Below are 21,300 nucleotides of genomic sequence, written 5' to 3'. Positions count from 1 at the left end.
GAGGAAACTAATTGAGGAGGCATGCAAAAAAGGCGTAATTTCTAATATGATTTTGAAGGTTATCAACCAGATACTTTAGATTTGGGTAAAAATAGTTACCAGCAAGGAAATTTAATCACTAAATATATTTTGAAGCTTTACTACTAGCGTTTTGATCACCCAAAGTGTTTCCAATATTTAGTTATTTATTATACGAGTACATTCGTTCTGTATCGGAAGATTTTAACAAAAAATCAGTCGTAGGTGTAACACAACCGGAGGTAAAAAAGATTTTTTAATTCGATTTTCGCCGAATGTCTTAAGTTTACGCATGAGTTATTTTTAGCCCCTGTATTATGTAGCATCTACAACCGCATAAAATTTCGCATTAAAAACTACATATCTCTATTTTGATTATTCAAAAGTTTCTTCGTACAAACCAAAATACATTACTTTGAATCGCTGTATTTAATACTAATAAGTGTCGAATTTAACAACCCCTCCCTAGTCCTTACTTTAGTATTTACATTATCATATCCATGAAACAATAAACAATAAATAATTTCATTTATAAAATTATTTATTTACACGAGAGCGTAAGCCGACAAAAAAGAAATGTAACACAATTTTTTTTAAAATTACTTGTAAGCTATAAATAATATATTTAAAAAGTACCTGTATGTCAACTTGAATGTCCTTAGTTCGTATCTCAGAAATGAATTCCTGTTTATATCAATATTTATGAATAAAATTCGAATGTATGATGAAAAATTTAATTTTATTTATTTATACTTTACATTAAAAATACATTTTAAAGGATAATAATTTACATGATAAATTTTTTTAAATGATATAAAAAAAACTTAAATACTTCCATTTTTATTTACAAATTTGACATATTCGTATACGTAAAAATTAGTGTCAAATTTTTATCGAACCATAGTCCATCTACCGATCAATTATTGAACAAATAAAAAAATACTTAATCAGAAAGTGAAATTTGTGTGTGTAATGAAATGTAAAGAAAATATTTAATGATGATGTGTGTTTTATGAAAAGTATAATTTTTATTAGATAATTGAATGAAAAACTATTTAGTGAAAAACAAGTAAGTTTTATATTTATAATATAATTTTCATTAATTAAATTAATATTATTTGAAAAGTTAGGTTAAATATGTATTTTACATGCCACTAACAATAAACCCCGACGATCAGGTGATTTTCTAAAATAAATCTAGGCACATTCATTGTTTCCATTTGTATCTTGTATTGTTTTTCATATTTCCAATATCCATTATTAACAAAAACTTTGTATGTAAGAGTTTCTACCAAAATATTTGAAAAAAAAAAATTGTCAAAAGTAAACATCCACTTATTGGACTTTAAACATTATCGAATCAAATTTTAACAAGTTGTTTCAGTATTTCATTTTTAAACACGTCAGATATTTTAAAGTAATCGTTATAGTTAATAAATTTTAATTTTCATAAATTTTTGAAAACCCTAGGAACGTATCCTATTATTTTCATATATTATTAAGTAAATAATGCGGTTGTTTTAAACAAATACTTTATGCGAGATTTCGAAAATGATCCCGGGGATGCAACTACCAAAATTTTAATAATTCTAACAAGCTTTTATCGGCATGGGTGCATTGCAAAACATAGAAACTACCACTTCAAATTTCGTTTACCCATCTTCATTCAAAGTAAATATACACCCTAAAAAATCATGGGTTTTATGACGGTTGGTAAAAATATCGTCAATAGGTCCATTGCTATTTATTGGTCCATGTTTCGTGATGCAAACATGTCGAAAAGGTATCCCTAAAATTATTTCAAATTTGGAGGGCTATATATGCATTCTTATTAGGATTCAAGATCGGACCTTGGTGCAAAATGCCAAATAGGATAATGAGGGCAATACAAAGGGTATTTTTTTCTAAAAGCAGTTTTTTAAAGATATTGCTAAAAAATTTTATTTACTAATTTAAAAGAGTCCAAATTGTGGAATATAATAAAAATATTCAAGAGAGTAATTTTCAAAGATTATTATACTTCTTGACTCGAGATAATACCATAGAGCTATATAGGCATAGGAAAAGCAGGGAGAGAGGTAGAAATAGGTAGAAATTGTAGGCGCATAAGAGCGACGAAGGCAGCATCTACGCACCTAATTTACCTATCTCTTTCTACTACAAACTATTTACTCCCCGGCGGAGGCGGAAAGCGGCAACTTCGTTTTGCTCAGTGGACAGAAAGTTGACACTTTCTGCCCGGGAGTGAGAAAATTAAATTTTTTATATACTTTGCTCGCCTACGAATTTTTTAAATTTTTTTAACGATAAAATATCAATTTTTACATAGTGCACTACTTTTTTTTAAATTTCTAAACTCATTTACGAAATTTTGTCATATTTTCAATGTATTTTCGCATTTTCAAAGTTTCGTGGGGAGAGGGCACCAATTTTCGCAACTGCTTAGAAGCGTCAAATTTCTAAATCCGGGTCTGTCGGTAATTATTTAAAATTAAAAACTATATTCAACAAAACCTTGAAATGCATTTATTCCCGCATAAAATTTTGATTTTCTTTTCTGATTTACGCTGCGGAACCTTATCGTATAGTAGAACCTCGTTACACACTTGATCATATTTGATAAAATTTTGCAAATCATAATATTTAATTTACAATTAAATTTAAATTAGGCAAGCATAAATTTTTATCATAATTAATTTTACCAATAAAGGTATTTTTGATTACATTTAGTGCTCAAGCTGGACATAATTTATATTAGTACGGTTCCTTTGCTAGAAGACCGCTTTATCCGAAAAGAATATACAGGGTGGTCCAAGTTGTAACAGCAGGATTTTATCAAATGATATATAAAATATAACGTTAAAATAATGAAAATTTCTTAACACACTTATAATTGAGAAATTATTATATCTCTCTAGATACAGAGTGTTAAAGTTTTGGAAAAACGTGACATTTTTAGGAGTATTACCAAATCGGGATTATAAAAATTTCTCTTCGATCTTCGAATCTTCGAGAATTTTTTTGAATTTTGAATTAATTTTTTAAGAGAATATTCTTATGATATTAAGTAACACAATTTGCCAAGAAAAAAATTTTTTTCATCACTAAACACACCTTAAGGTAGTTCGAGCGCCAAGGCAAGTTTAGACTTGTGGTTGAAATTATTTGTACCATATTTTCAACTTTTTTGTTATAACCTCGTGAATGTAGATGAAAAATAAGAATAACATTTTTCGATATCTACCTTAGTTTTCGAAATATCGAAAGCTAAATAATTAAACAAAATTTTCAATCTTCGATACTTTGAAAATTACGTACATTCTTAAGGATGTAGAAACCGTACTAGACGTAAAATACCGATTATGTAATGCAATAACTAATACACTTTATTTTCTGATAACAGAATATTGTTTAAAATTTAGTGTAGACTTTGTACCATGGCGACTGATATTTGTCAGATCTCAGATAGATGGCTGACCATAAAGTTATACTATGTATAATTTGTAAATACAATAAATTTAAATTTAAATAACTAAAACTAATTATCTGATATAATTATAATTTTTGTGAAATCACAATTTGAAGGTAAATGCTTTTTAAAGATATGTAATTCTATTGTTCACTATTTTATATATTTTTTAAATCGGCCTCGCAAGGAGCTGTATAATCTTATTTAGCGAATTTTTTTACTCTAATGCAAAATGTTCAACATTATACTCAGAGGACTTCATTTATGAAGTTGTAACAAAATTCATCATCAAAGTTGAAAATAAGGTACAAATAATTTCAACCACAAGACTAAACTTGCCTTGGCGCTCGTACTACCTTAAACAATAAATTTTTAAACTATTAAATGTGAATATTAAGAAACAATAAAATTCAGATACTTTATGTTACCAGAATGAACAAAAATCCGATTTAAACCAATTTTCCCACAATTTTTAAATTGCTATTGTTAATTTGTTAATGAAAGTTTTTATAGCAGTTGGAATTTTACGTAAAGACCCTGAAAATTTTCAAACTAAATACCTGAGATTTTTTTTCAGGTATTTTGTAATGCGATAATAATTAACACATTTTTTTTTCTGATAATGAAAATTTAATGTAACGTGTATGACTAACATTCGTCCAATCTCGTGTGTGTAATTAATTTAAATTAAAAAAACTAAAACTTAATAATTATTTGATAAGGCATTAATTCCTGAAATATAGTGATAAATTCTAGTTAATTAAATTTATTACAATTCCTCCTTTGATAATTTTAGTAAATGTTTCCATTTTGATAATAAGGACTAAAAATATTCAAATTTTTAAGTTTAAAAAATAATAATCAAATGATAAATTAATCGAAAAATTCGCAAGCATATATCGAAGAGCAAAAGCTCTATAATTATCCATCCTTCATTCTATTCTGAAAGATTTGACTCTTTTTTTTGCAAATAAAAAATTTTTCCCATTCTATCTGTTCGAAATACGGTCTATTTTCGGTGATCGCGAAACTTTTCTCCGTGAATAGGCTACCAAGAGTCAAAATCTCATAATAAATACAAAGTACAATTTAAAATTATGATCAACGTCGCAGATTGCATCTCAGGTACAAGCAAATTATGCATTACAAATTCATAATTAATTAGCTTGAAACAAATTTTTTAGCGAATTTTGTGAAAGAAAATGCAGCTATTTTGTTTGTATCGATGGTGAAATTTCGGCAAAATTGTCCCTTTATGCAAAATAACAAAAATTATTATAGTTAATATTTACTTAATATTGTCAATAATAATAATAATAATATTGGGGTTTAACCTCCGTTTTTTTAAAATATCTATCTATAACAAATAAATGTATAAAACATACTAGCGACCCGGTCCGGCTTCGCAAAGGCACAATTTTAATTATAATGTACTATACATATAAACCTACCGGAAAAAAGGTTCTGTATAATGATAAAAACCTTTTCAAAATTTGCGTGGTTTAGAAAGAATTAGCGGAGGTCGACTTCTTTTTCTATGTATAAAGAGAAGTGACGATAAAGAATTTTTTTAGAGACATATAATAATAAATTACAGGTAAAAAATATAGAATCACATAAGTTCATATTCACCCGGAAAAATTTGTGGATATGTTTTTGCCGATTAAATTTTTCTAGGCTTTTTAAGTAATTTTATAAAAAATAGACCTCTAAAAGAAGAAGAAGCAAGAAAATAAAGCTCTCTGATTAATCAGTATCTTACAGCCTAGCCTATTTGCTTCGTTTCAAAAAATTCGCCAAGTATACGAAGCTCCTGCGTGCGTGCTGAATCTTTTAAGTTGCAGTATGATACCAATGTCCCAACCTTGACTGTAAAATTATTTTCATATTATACTCAGCTATAATTTTTAATTAATAGCCAAACTATTTTACGACTTCGTTTTTATACAATTAGACGAAATCTTCATTGTAGGTGTTGTTATGGGGGCTGTGTCCTTTGTCCCCGACTCAGTTAATGTTTTTTTTTTTTTTTTTATAAAACAATTACTAACCAGTGCCCCCTCAAAAATTTCCATTCTAATGGCGTTTTTATACATACAGACGAAATCTTCATTGTAGGTGTTGTTATGGGGGTTGTGTCCTTTGTCCCCGACGCAGTTATTGTTTTTTTTTGTTTTTTTTTATAAAACAATTACTAACCAGTGCCCCCTCAAAAATTTCCATTCTAATGACGTCTATGTATGAATCTAGATAATTTTTACCGGGTATAAAAATACACTTGTTAAAGAAGAAGTTTATCCTAAAAGAGACACGCCATGATGTATATTACCAATACATTTACTTCTAAATGAAATAGGATGTAAAAAAGTTTTCTATATGCAGACTTTTATTCGGTGATGCGTCGAATATTTTTTATAGATTAATATACTCGCACAATTTAAAAAAATCATCATTTTTTTGTTAATTTGGTTTTTAATTTCTTATATTAGCTATAAAATAAAATAAAATCACACAAAAGATCCACTTAAAAAGAAACGGATACAAGTACGGGTACGAATATCCGTCACATAACTAGTACCTACGAACTTTTTGTAATGTGTTAGTGTCAAGAACGCTGAAACTTATGGACACATATTTTTGTAAATAGTCTGTATTTATTTTAGTTCTAAAACTATTTGGTCTATTGTATTAATTAAGCCAATAAAAATATTAATTAAATATATTTATGAAAAATAATTAATATTTATATCACCCATAGGTGTCACTAAAACGTTCTGATGTTGGGACGTTCTACTGATGACTACCCTATACTTTTTAGATGAGAAAGTAAGTGGATATTTTTAAAATTATCTCACACAAATAACTAACTAAAATTTGGAATTTTTTTTTCATAACGCTTTATGCACTGTATCTTAATTAGTGGTTTTCAATATTATGTAGGTCGCGACTTCCAGTGGATCATGAAGTATTTCCTGTAGGGTCGCTTTAGTGTTGTGTAATACTAACATGATGTAGACGATGCCCGCGATTCTGTTGGCTACAGATCATTTCCTATGTTTTTGATTCTAGATTGAGCAAATAAGTTATTAATCGTTAGTTGATTTTCATTACATTCTGAAGCAGTTTATCATAACACCTGGCAAATTATATCAGGACCCATACCCTCACATCACCTGGATGACTTGAAAAATTAATCCATTTTAATCTATACACCTAAATATCTCATTTTTAGTTAACCAATCAAAAAATAACTTTGAGAAGCTTTTGTAGAATTATTTGCAATATATTTTTTAAACAGAATTTAAACTCAGTGATTAGTTGTTAATTTATTATTATCGATCACATATTCTATTAATAGTTAACAAAAATTTTATACGTGAGTACATTAAATTAATACACATATTAACTTTCTCCACCATTTTTATCAACAACAGCACCAACCTTCATCATATAAGCGCGGATCCAGTGGGGGCAATCAGGTCAATAGGGCTTTTCATTTCAAAAATGACTCTTTTTTGTTTCGGACAGATGTTAATCAGGTAAAGGCATATCACATATTTTCGTATAAAGGTAAAATATATTGGATTTTCAGGGCGGGATGTAATAAGGGCGTTATTTCGCAAACGTATTTTGAGAAAATCGTTAATCAAGATATAATATATATTTTGAGCCAATTTATGCTTTATATTAATGATTATAATTTACGTCTTTTTGCTGATTTACGGGAACATCCGAATAAAAATCAGAGTCTTATATTGAAATATTTTTTTCGTTTAATATTTGCTGTGTAGGTTGATGAATGCATCTCTTATAGGGAACGTTAGAATACGAACCAGAATCTTTATTTAAATTTAGAGATGTGCCGACTACGACTTTGATCGACTAACCGATCAGTCGGTTCTAAAGAGGCTGAATAGGCGAGAAAACCGATCAAGATTTCTAGCATTTTCTGAAATTTCCGTGTATAGCTTATTCGTGGGCAAATCGCAACCGGCGCCTGCGAGAATATTTGAACCCGTTTTGTTTACTTCGCATTTTTTCTTGGTTGACTGTTATTGATCATTAACTAACTAACCGGAACACGGATTGGCTAACCGGAACATACTTAATTTAAATATTTTTTTAGTTATCAGCAAATTGAACTTAATAATATTTGCGGTGTAAGTTAATTAATTCATAACATTGCCCTCTTCAAAAAATTATCTGGATCCGCGCTTGTTTTCAATCATATTTATTAATATATTAATTTAAATAATCATTAATTATATATTGATTGTTTGAAAATAAGGGTCTTCTGATACATAAATTTTTTAGAAGTTGATTAGTTAAAACAATGTATATAGAATTTAGATCAAATTCTTTATTATTTTAATGAATAAAGTAGTCCGGTCGATTCATTTTTTAGTTGCATCAATATTTTTTAATCTCCAAGAATTTATCCGATTTTGATGATTTTTTTTTTCAAAAATGTGTTTTTTGCATTTGTTAAGTACATGCAGAATAGTACTATTAAAATTCTCGGGTTTTGATTTAAAAAAATACTTATGCGTTTTTTTCGACGATACTACTAAACTGAAATAATTGCAAGCTAAATTTAAAACAAAGTAGTTTTGTTATTACCTTGTGCACAAATATCCAGGTTACATAGATTATTATTTCTAAGATAAAAAATATAAATATATCTTCGTAAGATTATGATAAAAATAAAATTTATGAATATTAAATATTGTTTTTAATCTAATTGTTTTTATTAAGGTGGTCAGACACTGATTTAATGCTTATATAAAAATCTGAATTTTTTATATATTATCAATCCATAAGAACCCACTATAAAGATTGTATGATTTATTTTACTAATTATAAAAATTTATCAACAATTATTTTTCACCAGATTCACTTTTTGTTTTCATTAACTTTCATCCTATGAAAAGGTCTTTCTATCAATATAAAATTAGACGTAGTCCGTAGCTAAAAAATTGGTCACAGATTTTTCATAAATTTTTTTAGAGTAGATTTTTATTTTTACTATTTAGCGAGTTTCGATTTTGATCGATTATCCTCTTTAAAGGAGATGAATTATTTTTAGACAAGAATGAAAAATTCATTGAACTTTAATTGATTTTAAAAATGAAACAGTATTAGAATAAAGTCCTTGTTTCTTATTCTAAACCAATTTATGCTTATTAACTAATTATATTTATCAAATGATAAGAAATTAAGGCTAAATTCATTAAATTTTATCTTGAGACATTGAAAGTAAAATTTTTGAAGGTAAAATTTTAGATTTTTTCTATGAGTCACTTATACACGACTATTCATAAAAGCTGGAGGCGCTCAATTTAAAATACTAAGAACAAATAGGAGCGCTTCAAGCTTTTACGAATAGTCGTGCATGAGTGACTCATAGAAAAAATTATTTTTAATACAATAAAAGCTTGTTCCTTAAAATGTATTTAAAAACTAAAAAAAAATATGTAAATCAAATAAGGTGGAAGCAATGAGAAAATCAGGTAATACCATACCATAAAATGCATTATCATTCGATTTACATAAGCATGCAAAGTTTCAGCTCAATCGGTTGAAGATATCTTCTTCAAAATTGAGTTGCAATATTCCACCCGAACAAACATAGTTACATACATTGCAAGTAAAATAAAAGCTTGTAAAAATAATTTTTATCAACAACTCTAAAAATTGTATCTTAAATACCTCTTTAGAACCATTAAAGTATAAGACACAACAGGCTTGACGTATTATTTAATATAACTGAAGTAATTGTATTTTTAAACACTTTCTCTAAATAAATTAATCCTAATAATAATCACATTCGCTTTTTTTGAAAAGTAAATATTTTTATTGTAAGATAACTTTAGTATTTATTTGTTGACCAAATAGAAATCTCATCATTGTTGTTCGAAATATTATTACGTTATGGTGTATTTCTACGCGGATTTATTGTGGAGAAAAATGAAGTGAAGGTAAAAAACTCTTACATACAAATTAATTGTAAAAAACAAAAAAATCACAATCGGAAACACAGCAAGTAAACGATTTTTTTTCTTAAAATTTCAACAAATACCGGTTTAACATTTTTAGGGGCTAAATCTCTAGGTTTTTGAGATTTCATAATAGGGGAAGGGAGAAAGTTCAAACTTAGACATCAATATCTTCGAAAGAATTTATATCTACCGTAATATTTATATTTACCGTGTCTTTCGAAAAGTGTTCCTCCTAGAATATTTTGATTATATTTTTTTAAATCTATCCAAAAAAATCACGTGAATGTTATGGCAGATGTATTTCTGTGTCACAAAAAACGCACATTTTAGTATACATACTCTATGTAAATCCGTGGGTTTTTTATGACACAGAGTGTATGTTCCCGAAGGCGTGTTATTAGGTTGCCCCTCCATATTTCAAAATACACGTAATTACATGGCTTGTCTGTAACTGAGTAGATTGTACTTGGTAAAGATTACTCGAATTCATAGTTACAGAAAGTTTCCATTTTGAAGTATATGCGATAAATTTTTGAAAGATCGGACAAGTTAAACGGTCGAATATTAAATTTTCAATAGTTCAAAACATTTTGTTGATTATTTTACAACTTTTTTGGGCAATTTACAAACTGTTCCAAGTATTTGATTAACTTTTTATTATTACAATAATGTGTAATTTAATGCTTTATAGATTGCCATGAAGAAGTTGGCAATATATCAACGAAACAGTGAAATTTATTGAAAATTTATTATCTAATTATTTAAGTTGCCAAATCGACCAAAAACTTATTCCAGTTTAATTGAAAACTATTACATTTTGTAAATGTCTAAGTTTGAGGGTCTTCCTTCCTTTCTACATTTTTTCGAATTCAAATTCCAAATCATTTGTTGGAATAAAGTAAAAAATTTGTTAAATTAATTTATTATAAAAATAAATTAAATGAAATTGTTTTTCTGTTGGAATGCTTACTTTTAATCGATGATTAAATTTGGTGATGGTATACAGCTGTAATGATACGTCCGTCGATGGCTGGTAGAAAAAAGTCCAAGTTGCGAAAAATAAACCCTCGATCCCAATCATTCACTACAACTAACGACAATTCTCATCAACCTATTAATAATACTACTTCCACCACTTCGGATACTTATCTACTAACACTTACTAAGGAGCAACTTAAAACTGAGTGTAGACGCCGTGGTCAAAAAACATCTGGAAGTAAAATGGATCTGGTACTAACAAATTTCCTTAACACCTTCTTGTTTTTGGTAGTTTTCATCTAGACTTAAAATGTAAAAGTAGTTTATTAAGTTCTGCACATAAGGATAGCCTTAACCTTTGAGGCTGTGATGTTTGAATGAACCGTTTCTGAGGGAAATATATACGGCCAATGAATAACTAGATGACAATATCCTTGGAGAGTACATGAGGCTTTTGCTTTTGAATTACTCTATAAATATGTGTAATTTAATTTTTTATAATACCATAGATTCTCGTCCGGCCGATTAATCGGCTATCCCCGCAACCTTCGAACGAAGCCGTTTAAATATTGACTGTAATATAGAAAGGTAATTTAAATCATCTCTAGAAGTTGATCTAGAGATGATACCAAAAACTGCCTTGCAATTTGTCAGAAATAATATTTCGACTTCGGTCGGGTTTTGAGCCGAAATCGAAGGTTTCGCCGGAGCTAATTTTTTTGGACGAAACCGAAGCCCAGGTCAGAGACTAGTAGCTATGATATTTAAAATCAGTTTGTACTCACTTGTATCTCTAGCGCGTGCCTAGTGAACAATTGTTTCTAATTTCAAGAAAATGGTCCATTGAAATTTCACACGTCACTGTATTTAAAATCTAGAAAAACCTAATAAATATCAGAAACGGAATGGGATTTAGATAAGATTATAGTACCCCCTGAAACTTTGATGGTAGTCTTACCTTTGTTAAGAATTCAACCGTCCTAGCTTTTAATAAATAAAAATAACACCCGTAATATGAAGAATCAAATATTTACAATTGTTAAAGCTGCCAAAACCTCGCAAGTATTTTTGCCTTACTGCCATCTTGTGAACTCACCCTAATAATCGTCAAAAATTAATTCTTTTTACAAGGATCAAGTCATTCATTCAAAATTTCTAGTACATTTGACATGATATCCAAATTTTCTGTGTACAATAATATTCTTAATCTTAAAGTTTAACTAAACACACAACTATTCATTTTTAAAATTTAAATTCCTTTACAAAATAGAAATTTAAAAAAAGAAATATGTCGTGGTCGTCACAAATTACTTTTTTACTATTTTTATGCAAAATTTATGCGAGGTTATTGGAATGTGTAATTATTAACTATTAGTTTTATACTTTTAATATTGTTCGAACAAAATCCTTTTAACTTTATTTACCCTCTTTGTTCTGTCTTCCATTTGCAACGTATACCAACAGCTAGATTTGCAAATTTTGATCGAACGCTGGATTTCTTGCATCGGTATATATCGATAGTATACTTTACACGAACTTATAGATGGCAAAGGGTGGCTTTACGAGTTACACTATTTTTTCGGAAGTTTAAATGTTTCAAAAACTTCTCATGTTTTCAAAATATCGCTAGTCACATTAGCAGTCAAGATATTTCGATCAATTTTTTGTGCGAAACGTTAAATTCTTTAAATTCCAACATACTCTTGAAAATTTTTTGAAAAGTATAGAACTGAGCGTTCTCAAGAACTTCTTGGAAACAATTGGGCTTTTTGAAACGAAAAGACAACGTATTTTTACTCTTTGCGAGATGGGGATCGTCCTGGAAATATAAAGGAAAATTAACATTCTGGAAAATCAAGGAATTCGGAAATTTTAGAATCGGCAAGGGAAAGTGATAAAAAGATACTCTGAGATTTTCATTGATATCTCGAAATGTATATATTTTAAGTCAATTTAACCACAAAATTTCCGTTTTTAAATTTGATTCACCTTGCTGACTGCTTTTTTATTCAGAATATCATACAAATAGATTCCTATTTTTTGAACAGGAGCATTTTATACCAAAATTCCGTTCGCGGTTCTAAAACAATGAATTTTGATTATAATCATGGAAAAATCAGGGAATTTCATTGGACCAATTCATTTGCCTTCCTTCTTTGCCATCTGTAATTTTGTGTAGAGTGTGTACTATTGCAAGTAATATAGCGTGCTATTAAATTTTTATTAGGCCTGAGGCTCTTGGTGTATAAGTAGAGGATGATTGAGTAAAAAAACATCCCTATTTTCCCGAAAACAATCAAAATTTTATCTGTATCTATCTGCCCTCTCCCCATCTTAACAAATTTAATTAAGATAACTAATTGGTATAGATCTTCACCCCCGGAGCATGCAATTATTACCTATTAGTTTTTCTATAAGAGTACTACCTTTAACTTATTATTAGATAAATGTAATAAATAAAATTTTTTTTGAAATTTGTAGCTCCAACGATTAGGACACAGAATGACAAGCAATAATGCGAGTAATAATACAAGTACAAAACGCAAAGAAGTAACTGCAGCTAATGGTGATAAAAAGAATATACTATTAAATAATACACAAATGAAACGAAACAATTCACAAACAACAGTTGGTAGTGGGAGTACATCATCGTCACGATCAGCGAGATCGAATCGTGTAAATAATGAGAGAAATGAACGTGAAAATCTTGTATTGTGGAAATCGCCGATCAGAACGTTACAATATTCATTTTATGAATTTATTGATTTAATAGTTAATTATGGAAAAAAGTAAGTATGCATTTTTTTTAAAAGTTGGTAGACCTGACAGGAATACGTAATTTAAAAACAGATAATAAATTTTGAGATAATTTCCGAATATACAGTAGAGTTTCAGTAATCTGAACATTGAGTTGTTCGTCATGTCCAGTAATCCAACACTTTTCAATCGCGCTTTCCACACTGCTTCCTACGCCAGTGGGAGTCCAATCACCTAAAAATAATATATTATGTGGATTTAGGCAAAAATAGACCGATTAAAATTTCTGTAATAGTGCCCCATTTTTGAACGCAAGGGCTAAATAACAAGTTTTATCAAATTTCGAGACAATAGGTTATTTATAATTGTAATTTTTCTTAAGTTAGGTTCAACTATTAAAAATAACCGGGTGAAAGTAGAACGTCGGTAAGAAGTCATCTAATGCATCTAAGCTAAGATGCAATCTAGAATCAGCTTGAGAGTCGCGCTAGCTACACATTTATATTCGTAGATGATGATGCACCTGAAACCTTAAATACCTTTTAGAGAGTTTTCCTTAGGCATTCTATGCTAGAGAGAGGAGTAAAACTCGTTAAAAATGTTTCTACAATATTATAGGTTCTAAATAAGCCAACGCTGGTCTATTATATATTCCGGCCAAAAGTTAAAGTCATATGTAAATAATATTGGGTTTCTGTAGAAATTTTATAAATTACGGTTACTTTGAAATATTGTAGATATAATGTAATTTTCTCTTTTGTTTCAGACTTTTATATTATCGAACTAGAGTTTTGTTAATCATTTTAGTCGTGTCAATACTCACATATTCATTATCGTCAGAACATTATTTAAAATGTTTAACATGGTCATTATATTGGATAGGTCTTGGTATATTATCATCTGTAGGTTTTGGTACAGGCCTTCATACTTTTATACTATATTTAGGTCCACACATTGCCAAAGTAACGCTTGCCGCATATGAATGTAATGCATTAAATTTCCCATCACCTCCATACCCAGATGAGTAAGTATAAATTTGCACAATATTTCCCCAGTCAAAAATTCCAAAAATTATGTATTTTATTTTCTTAATATATTTCGTTTATTTTTAGAATAATATGTCCTGATAATCCAGATTTATCAAATCCACCCTCCATTTTAAGCATAATGGCTAAAGTAAGAGTTGAAGCAATGCTTTGGGGTGCAGGTACAGCTCTTGGAGAACTACCACCATATTTTATGGCAAGAGCAGCACGATTATCGGGTACCCCATCAGAGGAAGAAGAGGATTTAATAGAATTTCAAGAATTGCAAAGAAAACAAAATGAAAATCCAGAAAGTTTAACATTTGTTGAAAAACTTAAAACGTCAGTTGAAATTCTAGTCCGAAAAGTTGGATTTTTTGGTATTTTAGCAGCTGCAAGCGTAAGTAAAACCTTTTAAGTTAGACCTAAATATCGCCTAACCTTTCCAACAATTGTACAACATAAAATTAATTCAAAATCAAATACCCCGCTGTTTTCCGTAAAAGAAACTTTTGCTAAACTTCACGAAATTATTTCATGATCTTAGAGTAGTTAATTACGCGGCCAAGTAACTTTTGGTCATTGTTCAGAATCATCAGATTAACATGTTATCTTTCTATTTTAGATTCCAAACCCATTATTTGATTTAGCTGGTATGACTTGTGGTCACTTTTTGATACCATTTTGGACATTTTTTGGTGCAACATTAATTGGCAAAGCTATCATAAAAATGCATATACAAAAATTAGGTGTAATTATTGCATTTAATGAAGTATTAGTTGAAAAATTTATACAGGCAATTGCCATTATACCAATAATTGGTAATAAATTACAAGAACCAATTAGAAATGTATTTAAAAGTCAAAAGGCAAAATTACATAATCGTGTTGACGAAGCTGCCAGTGCAAATTTAGTTGGTTGGTTATTTGAGAAATTAGTCTTTCTTATGATTTTATATTTTGTAGTGTCAATAATACATTCACTTGCCCAAGTACATCATAAAAAATTACATAGTAAAAAAGGAAATCAAACAGATGCAACCAAAAAAGTTGCTGTAGAATAATTTATAACATTTATACATAAATTGGTGTCAAATATTTGTATGTACTGAAAAGAGTAATTATTATTTAATTGTGTAATATTTTAATATAATTAATAAATATTTATATATATTTATATAAATAGTATTAGGATTCATAACATTCAGAGACATTAGTCATGCATCAACAGATAATGAAAAATTAAATATTTTCTTGTATTTGTTTGATTTAATTAAGGTGCCCCTAAACAAAAAAAAATTAGTTTGCCATACTTAATTATACAGGGTAGAGCATAAGGAATAACTAGAATAACTTTGAATTAAAATTCTTAAAGCGTTAGCCTAACAGGTTTGTTTTCATGCTGAATTAGTTTATTTCTACTTTTATCCGACTTCAAAGGAAGTCTTATAGATTGTTCAAAATGAAATGACATTGAATAAGAGAGCGTGTAGATGTACATACAAAACTCAAGTAAAATTAGTTTGTCCAACTAATTGAAGTTTAATAAACTTGAAGCTATGTTTATGGGCCACTTTACCAGGTATTTTGTGAAATATAAAAACCCACCAAATTATTTATACAAAAAAAAAAAGTCCAAAGACAATGATTTTAATCAATTTTCTGATAAACAATCTCAACAAAAATTATACTAACAATAACTGAAAATAATTTGAAATAAATCAACGTTTAACAACTTAATACAGTTTTAGAAAGTCGGTTTAGAGCAGTACTTGTAATTTATGATTTTTTAAACCATCGGAGGCGGATCGTGAATTTGTGAGACCCTTGTGATCGGTTTTTCTTTGATTTTAGATATTTTTTTCACTTTCATTTATTATTGAATGTCTGTTGTTTTCATTAGAGGTTGGGGTCCTTTTGTATCCACGGGGTGCTGAACTTCAGCCCAAAAAGCTTTTAAGCAGATCCGCCTCTGCCATGTACTTTTATCGATACTGCAAGCCCAAACAGATTTTCTTATTAGTGCGACTGTGGAAATACTTATCGGGAACTGACATGGCATAAGAGACATTGCTCAAAAAATTTTATTATCGACAGTTATATTTTACCTTCCCTCTAGGTATTCTAAAAGTGGAAAATTATTACAAATCTTTCCCAAATGTTGTTAAAATAAAATCCACAAGCCTCTCAACTACTAAAGAATAAATCTTCAAGAATATAGTAGGTAAGTAGTTGGAAATCGAGATATAAGCAAAGAAATGTTCAATTTACGTGGATTATTGAAAATCGTATTAGATAACTAACCCTATCATTATAAGACATTAAGACAATTTGTAATCTTTTTTTTAAACACTCTTCCTGGATTATGACCTGGAACAAATTGGTAGCCAGTTGAAAATTTAGATGTACATAGTATTTTAGTACGTTGACTCTTATTATTAAATTTTCCCATGATATATAAGTGATATCGATAGGTGATTTGAGAAAGTGTTAAATTTGTATTCTCAAAACTAGACTTTTTTGCCAATTTTTCTATCAGAGAGCAATCTTTACATCTCTTTAGAAGCTAGAAACTTCCATAACGCCAAATTTTTCAGGTGGCTATTAATTTTGTCCAAGTTAAAGTGATATTTAAATCAGGGCGACTGTACTATTAAGCATGAAAATAATTTCAATTTTGTTGTGATAAAAATTTTGTGATGAATTAACTTTCAAAAACTTAAAATTTTGTTTGAAATAAATTAATCCATATAATATCGAACTGTGATAAATAGTATTTTTTGTCACTGTGTCATTAAATTTTGAGATTGCTTATTAGGGACTTTATTTCTTTTGTAATCGTTAATAATAGTTTTGTAATCGATTTTTTTAGGTATAATTCTGGATGAAGGTATGAAATGGAATCGACATGTTGATACAGTGTGTAAAAAGTTAGGCACGGCTTACTTTTATATCAAAAAATTAAAACAAACTCATAACACTGAAGCTTTATTGGCTGTGTATTATGCGTTTGTATATGCTGCCATGCAGTATTGTGTAATATTATGGGGACAATGTTCAGATTGTACACGAATATTTATACTACAAAAAAGAATTATTCGGCTCATGTTTAATCTTGATTATCGAGAATCATGTGTTAATCATTTTAAGCGGAATAATTTGCTCACATTTTATGGCATTTATTACTACGAGCTATTAATATTTATCAGAAAAAATTATCAAAACCTACCACTTAGAAATGAAATACATGATTATAACACTCGTCATAATAATGATTTGCATATTGCAAACTATAGATTGCAAAAGTTCAAAAACTCTCCGGAAATTATTGGAAGTGAATTGTACAATAATCTTCCCGGAGAGTTAAAAAACATAGAGAGCATGCCAAAATTTAAACGTGAGCTGAAGAAGCATATTGTAACGTCGTGCCCATATAGTTTAATTTAATTTATTTAATTTATTTAATTTTCATGTTGACTATACCTATGTACGTTTGTATCTTATGGTGAAAATAAATAATAATAATAATAATAATAATATAAGGTGCTTTTAAATTTTTATTTATAGTACAAATATTTTGAAACATTTTTTTGTTTTTGTTGTAATTGAAATACATTTCATACGGGGATTTTAGGAAAGTACAGGAACATGAGATTTATAGTCTAGTTAGTTAGTTTTCGTATTCAACAAAATACACTCTTCCTATTATACAGACCACCATTGTAATTAAAAAATTTCCTCTGTCTCTTTCTATTATGAATCTATTCTGCCTGAATCTATCCATTAAGTAAAAATTTTTCGAGCAAAAGTTCTTTGTAAGTTCTCTCTATCCCTTACTAGTTCACATTTTAGTCACCTTGAAAGTCAAGGCTAGAGCTTATAAAACTCCTACAACTTTTGTATGAAACTTTTCCAAAACGATTATATTCCTAGTTTTGATGCTGTGCCGAATCATTTATAATACCGGATATATCGTACAATTAAAAAAATGAGTTTTATGTTTTTCTCACATCCATCAAGTAGTACATCAGCAGGCTTAGCAAACGAAGGGCTCGCACTTTTCTAATTGTATTTATTACAGAACTTGAAAAAAATTTTCAAAAATAATTTTAACTTTTATTAAGGTCCTTTTATATTTCACCTTTGATTATTTAATCCGAGAACAACATCTGTATGTATTATTAGAAATATACGATATTTAATTCGAGAAATCCCAAACATGCTCTGACATAAAACAAATTAAAACGAAATACGTTTCGCGCTCACTTGTTTCTCTTTGTGTAGCGAGACGTTATTTAATATTTGAGATACATTTTAAATTTAAAATGAAATGTCTTGACCTATTGAAGGAAGGAGGTCATGGTTTCCTTGTATTCTCATATACAAGGAGAGTTAAGTTTCGCTTTTTCATTATGTAGGAAGAGGATAATTAGGGTTTTTCTTTATATTTTCTCATACAGAAGAAGTTATCAATTTTCGCTTTTTACGAAATGCTGTGGTTTTCAAAATCCAAAGACTATTTCGGCTAAAACGCACTTTCCATACTTAATCCATTTTTTTTACATTAAGAAAAATTAACACTATATACAATTCTCGACATTCCATTCAAATTTCATTAATATATTATATAACGGAAAAAGATCTACCTATAAGCGTCGATAATTAACATGATTATGTAACATGGTGTTGGCATGACAACTTATTTTAAGTGTTCCCGATCGCTAAAAACTTTTGGCAAAAAATTAAAGGTCACCGTAAGGTATCTCTCTCCAAGCAAAACAACTTTTAATAGGATTCTTCACCAAAAACTATTCGTTAGGAAATATTCAGGATGCGATTAAAATCAGCCATCTGACGCAGCTTCTTGGCTCTTGTCAATTGTTTTTAACGATTAGGGTCTAAATATATTATTTTTCTTGAACTATTTGTAAACCACAATAACTAATAAAACTTAAATGTACACGAGGCACCTGTTTTGGAAAAAAAAGGTTGCAAACTAGTTGAATAAGAATGCAAAACTGGTTTTTAACCTTGGCAGCGCATGATAGTGATAATCTACGAATAAATGTGGTGATAAAGTCCCAAAGCAGTCGCCGTGTGCGCTCAACCTTAATCTATAATAGTATAACAGCTGGCAACGTTTTCGAAAGTGAATTTTAAGATGTCTGAATTTCTGATACTTCTTTTCTAATTAAAATTAGATAGAAATGGAGAACATCTGGCACTTGAGAGCGGTTGAGTTTCACTCTCGCAAACATTGCTCCCTACCATATAAAAATATTATTTTAAGAAATTAATGTGCTCAATTTTCAAGTATTTTTTTTATAAATCATAAAATAACAGTTCATAACAGGCTATCAAATTTGACGTCCAATTTATGTATTTAAAAATTTGTCAAATAAATAACGTACATTTTGAAAACAAAAGTGTTTCATGGAGTTTTACACAAAATAAAGTGTTTTTAATATATTTACTTTTCTATCGATGTCTTTGTATATAAATATTATTTTCTGAGGCAAACGATTTTAGTTTTATTAAATACACTGTAACACTGTGTCTATGTGTATTTTTGGAGGAAACTTAATGAAAATCAACTTTAACATGCGACAAAGAGACCTTTTCATTTTGAAAAACGATTATTTTTTGTTCCGGACAGATAAAAAAACAGTTCAAATAAAGATATAACAAATATCGTTATTTGATAATCTAATATTTGGTTTTTATTCTACTTTAAATAGTTTTTTGACATCGATCCGAAACAAATAGAATCGATGAAAAGGTCTATTGAATATAAATCGTTTTTATGTGATTGCACATTAAAATATTTTAAACGAACGCGTTTTTTGTCTAGCTTTTTGCCTAGACACAAAAGATTTTTATTCGGCGTCATAAAAGCCGCCTGTTTCTGCTGAATAAGTTCATTGTCTCATTCTAACCACTAGCCACTAGCACTTGTTATTTTTTAGGTTTGGACATAATTTTAATTTAAAATAATTCATTTTTGTACAATAAAAAAAAATTTTGTTGTGTCTATTTATCTATGTATTTATTTGAATAATTAATTAATAAATATATGTTGAAAAAAAATATTTGATAAATTCGTTTCAGCCACAATGCGATCAAATTATTTTTCAATTTCTGTCCAAAATAAATTAACATAAAATACAATCAATGCTATGATTATATGGCCAAATTACATTGTCGTGTATTAAAAGCTAAAATTGGCTTCAATGACGAAAACTCCTGTCTTCAAATCACTTTTGTAATTGATAGTACGTTTATCCATTATTATAAGCTAAGGTTTTGTAACCCTAAATATATTAAGTTATTATTTGTTATTTGTTTTATTAGAAAATTTTACCATTTTATTTTTGTGATTTTGTATTATTTCTTTTATTTTATTTTATATGTTAAAATCATGTTTACATACAAAAATTTTTACTATTTTATGATAATTCGTAAAAATGTGCCTTAGAAAACTTCTTAAGGATAACTATTTTTCGATTTCTATGTCAAAAACAAAAACTGTATGTGGGCATTGATTATCATTTAATCTATAGCGTATTTGGTCTAAGCCATATGCTGTTTTCGCAGTGCCGAGTGTCCTCGAATACTCACAAATATTATTCTGAATGTATCATAAATAATATAACCTCGATTATTAACGTCTGTGAGTAACAATCAAAAGAAAATAAATTATTTAAAAATATAAAGTCAATTTAACAAAGGAATCGTCGAAAAAAATAAGATAAATCTTGATAGGAGAAATCAAGTCAAGGACCCAAAAGCGTGTTCGTTGGCATTCTTTTGTTTAGGATCTCTGTCTACCTCGATATTAAAAAACCATGATAGCACGCCGGATTGATAAATTGAAAGTGTTCAAGAACACTTGGAACTGCACCAAACAGTAACTGTCAAAAGCCGAATGTGCAAAAACTTTTCTATTTGACTATAATAAACCAGAAAATAACTTTTACCCAGATAAATATTTTATACAAAAGTAGTTACGTTCAAAGATAAGGATGACAAATGATAACTTCAATATCGTAAATCCA

The 21,300-nt window shown here is 28.7% G+C and overlaps 1 protein-coding gene across 6 annotated transcripts; it reads left to right on the top strand.

Moving 5' to 3' along the window:
* The first annotated feature begins 951 nt into the window (after positions 1-951).
* LOC123300649 (vacuole membrane protein 1) lies at positions 952-15,355 on the top strand. Of its 6 annotated transcripts, none has more exons than XM_044883248.1 (6): positions 952-1,087; positions 10,493-10,716; positions 12,946-13,253; positions 13,988-14,245; positions 14,334-14,646; positions 14,872-15,355. In XM_044883248.1, the coding sequence occupies exons 2-6, from the start codon at positions 10,498-10,500 to the stop codon at positions 15,307-15,309; spliced, it is 1,536 nt and encodes a 511-aa protein (XP_044739183.1). In that variant the 5' UTR covers positions 952-1,087; positions 10,493-10,497; the 3' UTR covers positions 15,310-15,355. The 6 variants fall into 6 exon arrangements, with proteins under 6 accessions (XP_044739183.1, XP_044739187.1, XP_044739184.1 ...); XM_044883249.1 differs by lacking the exon at positions 10,493-10,716 and adding an exon at positions 6,246-6,313 and having other exon boundaries at positions 1,073-1,087; XM_044883252.1 differs by lacking the exon at positions 10,493-10,716 and having other exon boundaries at positions 961-1,087.
* Positions 15,356-21,300: the final 5,945 nt, after the last annotated feature.

Source organism: Chrysoperla carnea, chromosome 5 (assembly GCF_905475395.1).
Source record: "Chrysoperla carnea chromosome 5, inChrCarn1.1, whole genome shotgun sequence".
NCBI classification, from domain to species: Eukaryota; Metazoa; Arthropoda; class Insecta; order Neuroptera; family Chrysopidae; genus Chrysoperla; species Chrysoperla carnea.
This window is presented reverse-complemented; position numbering and strand designations above follow the sequence as displayed.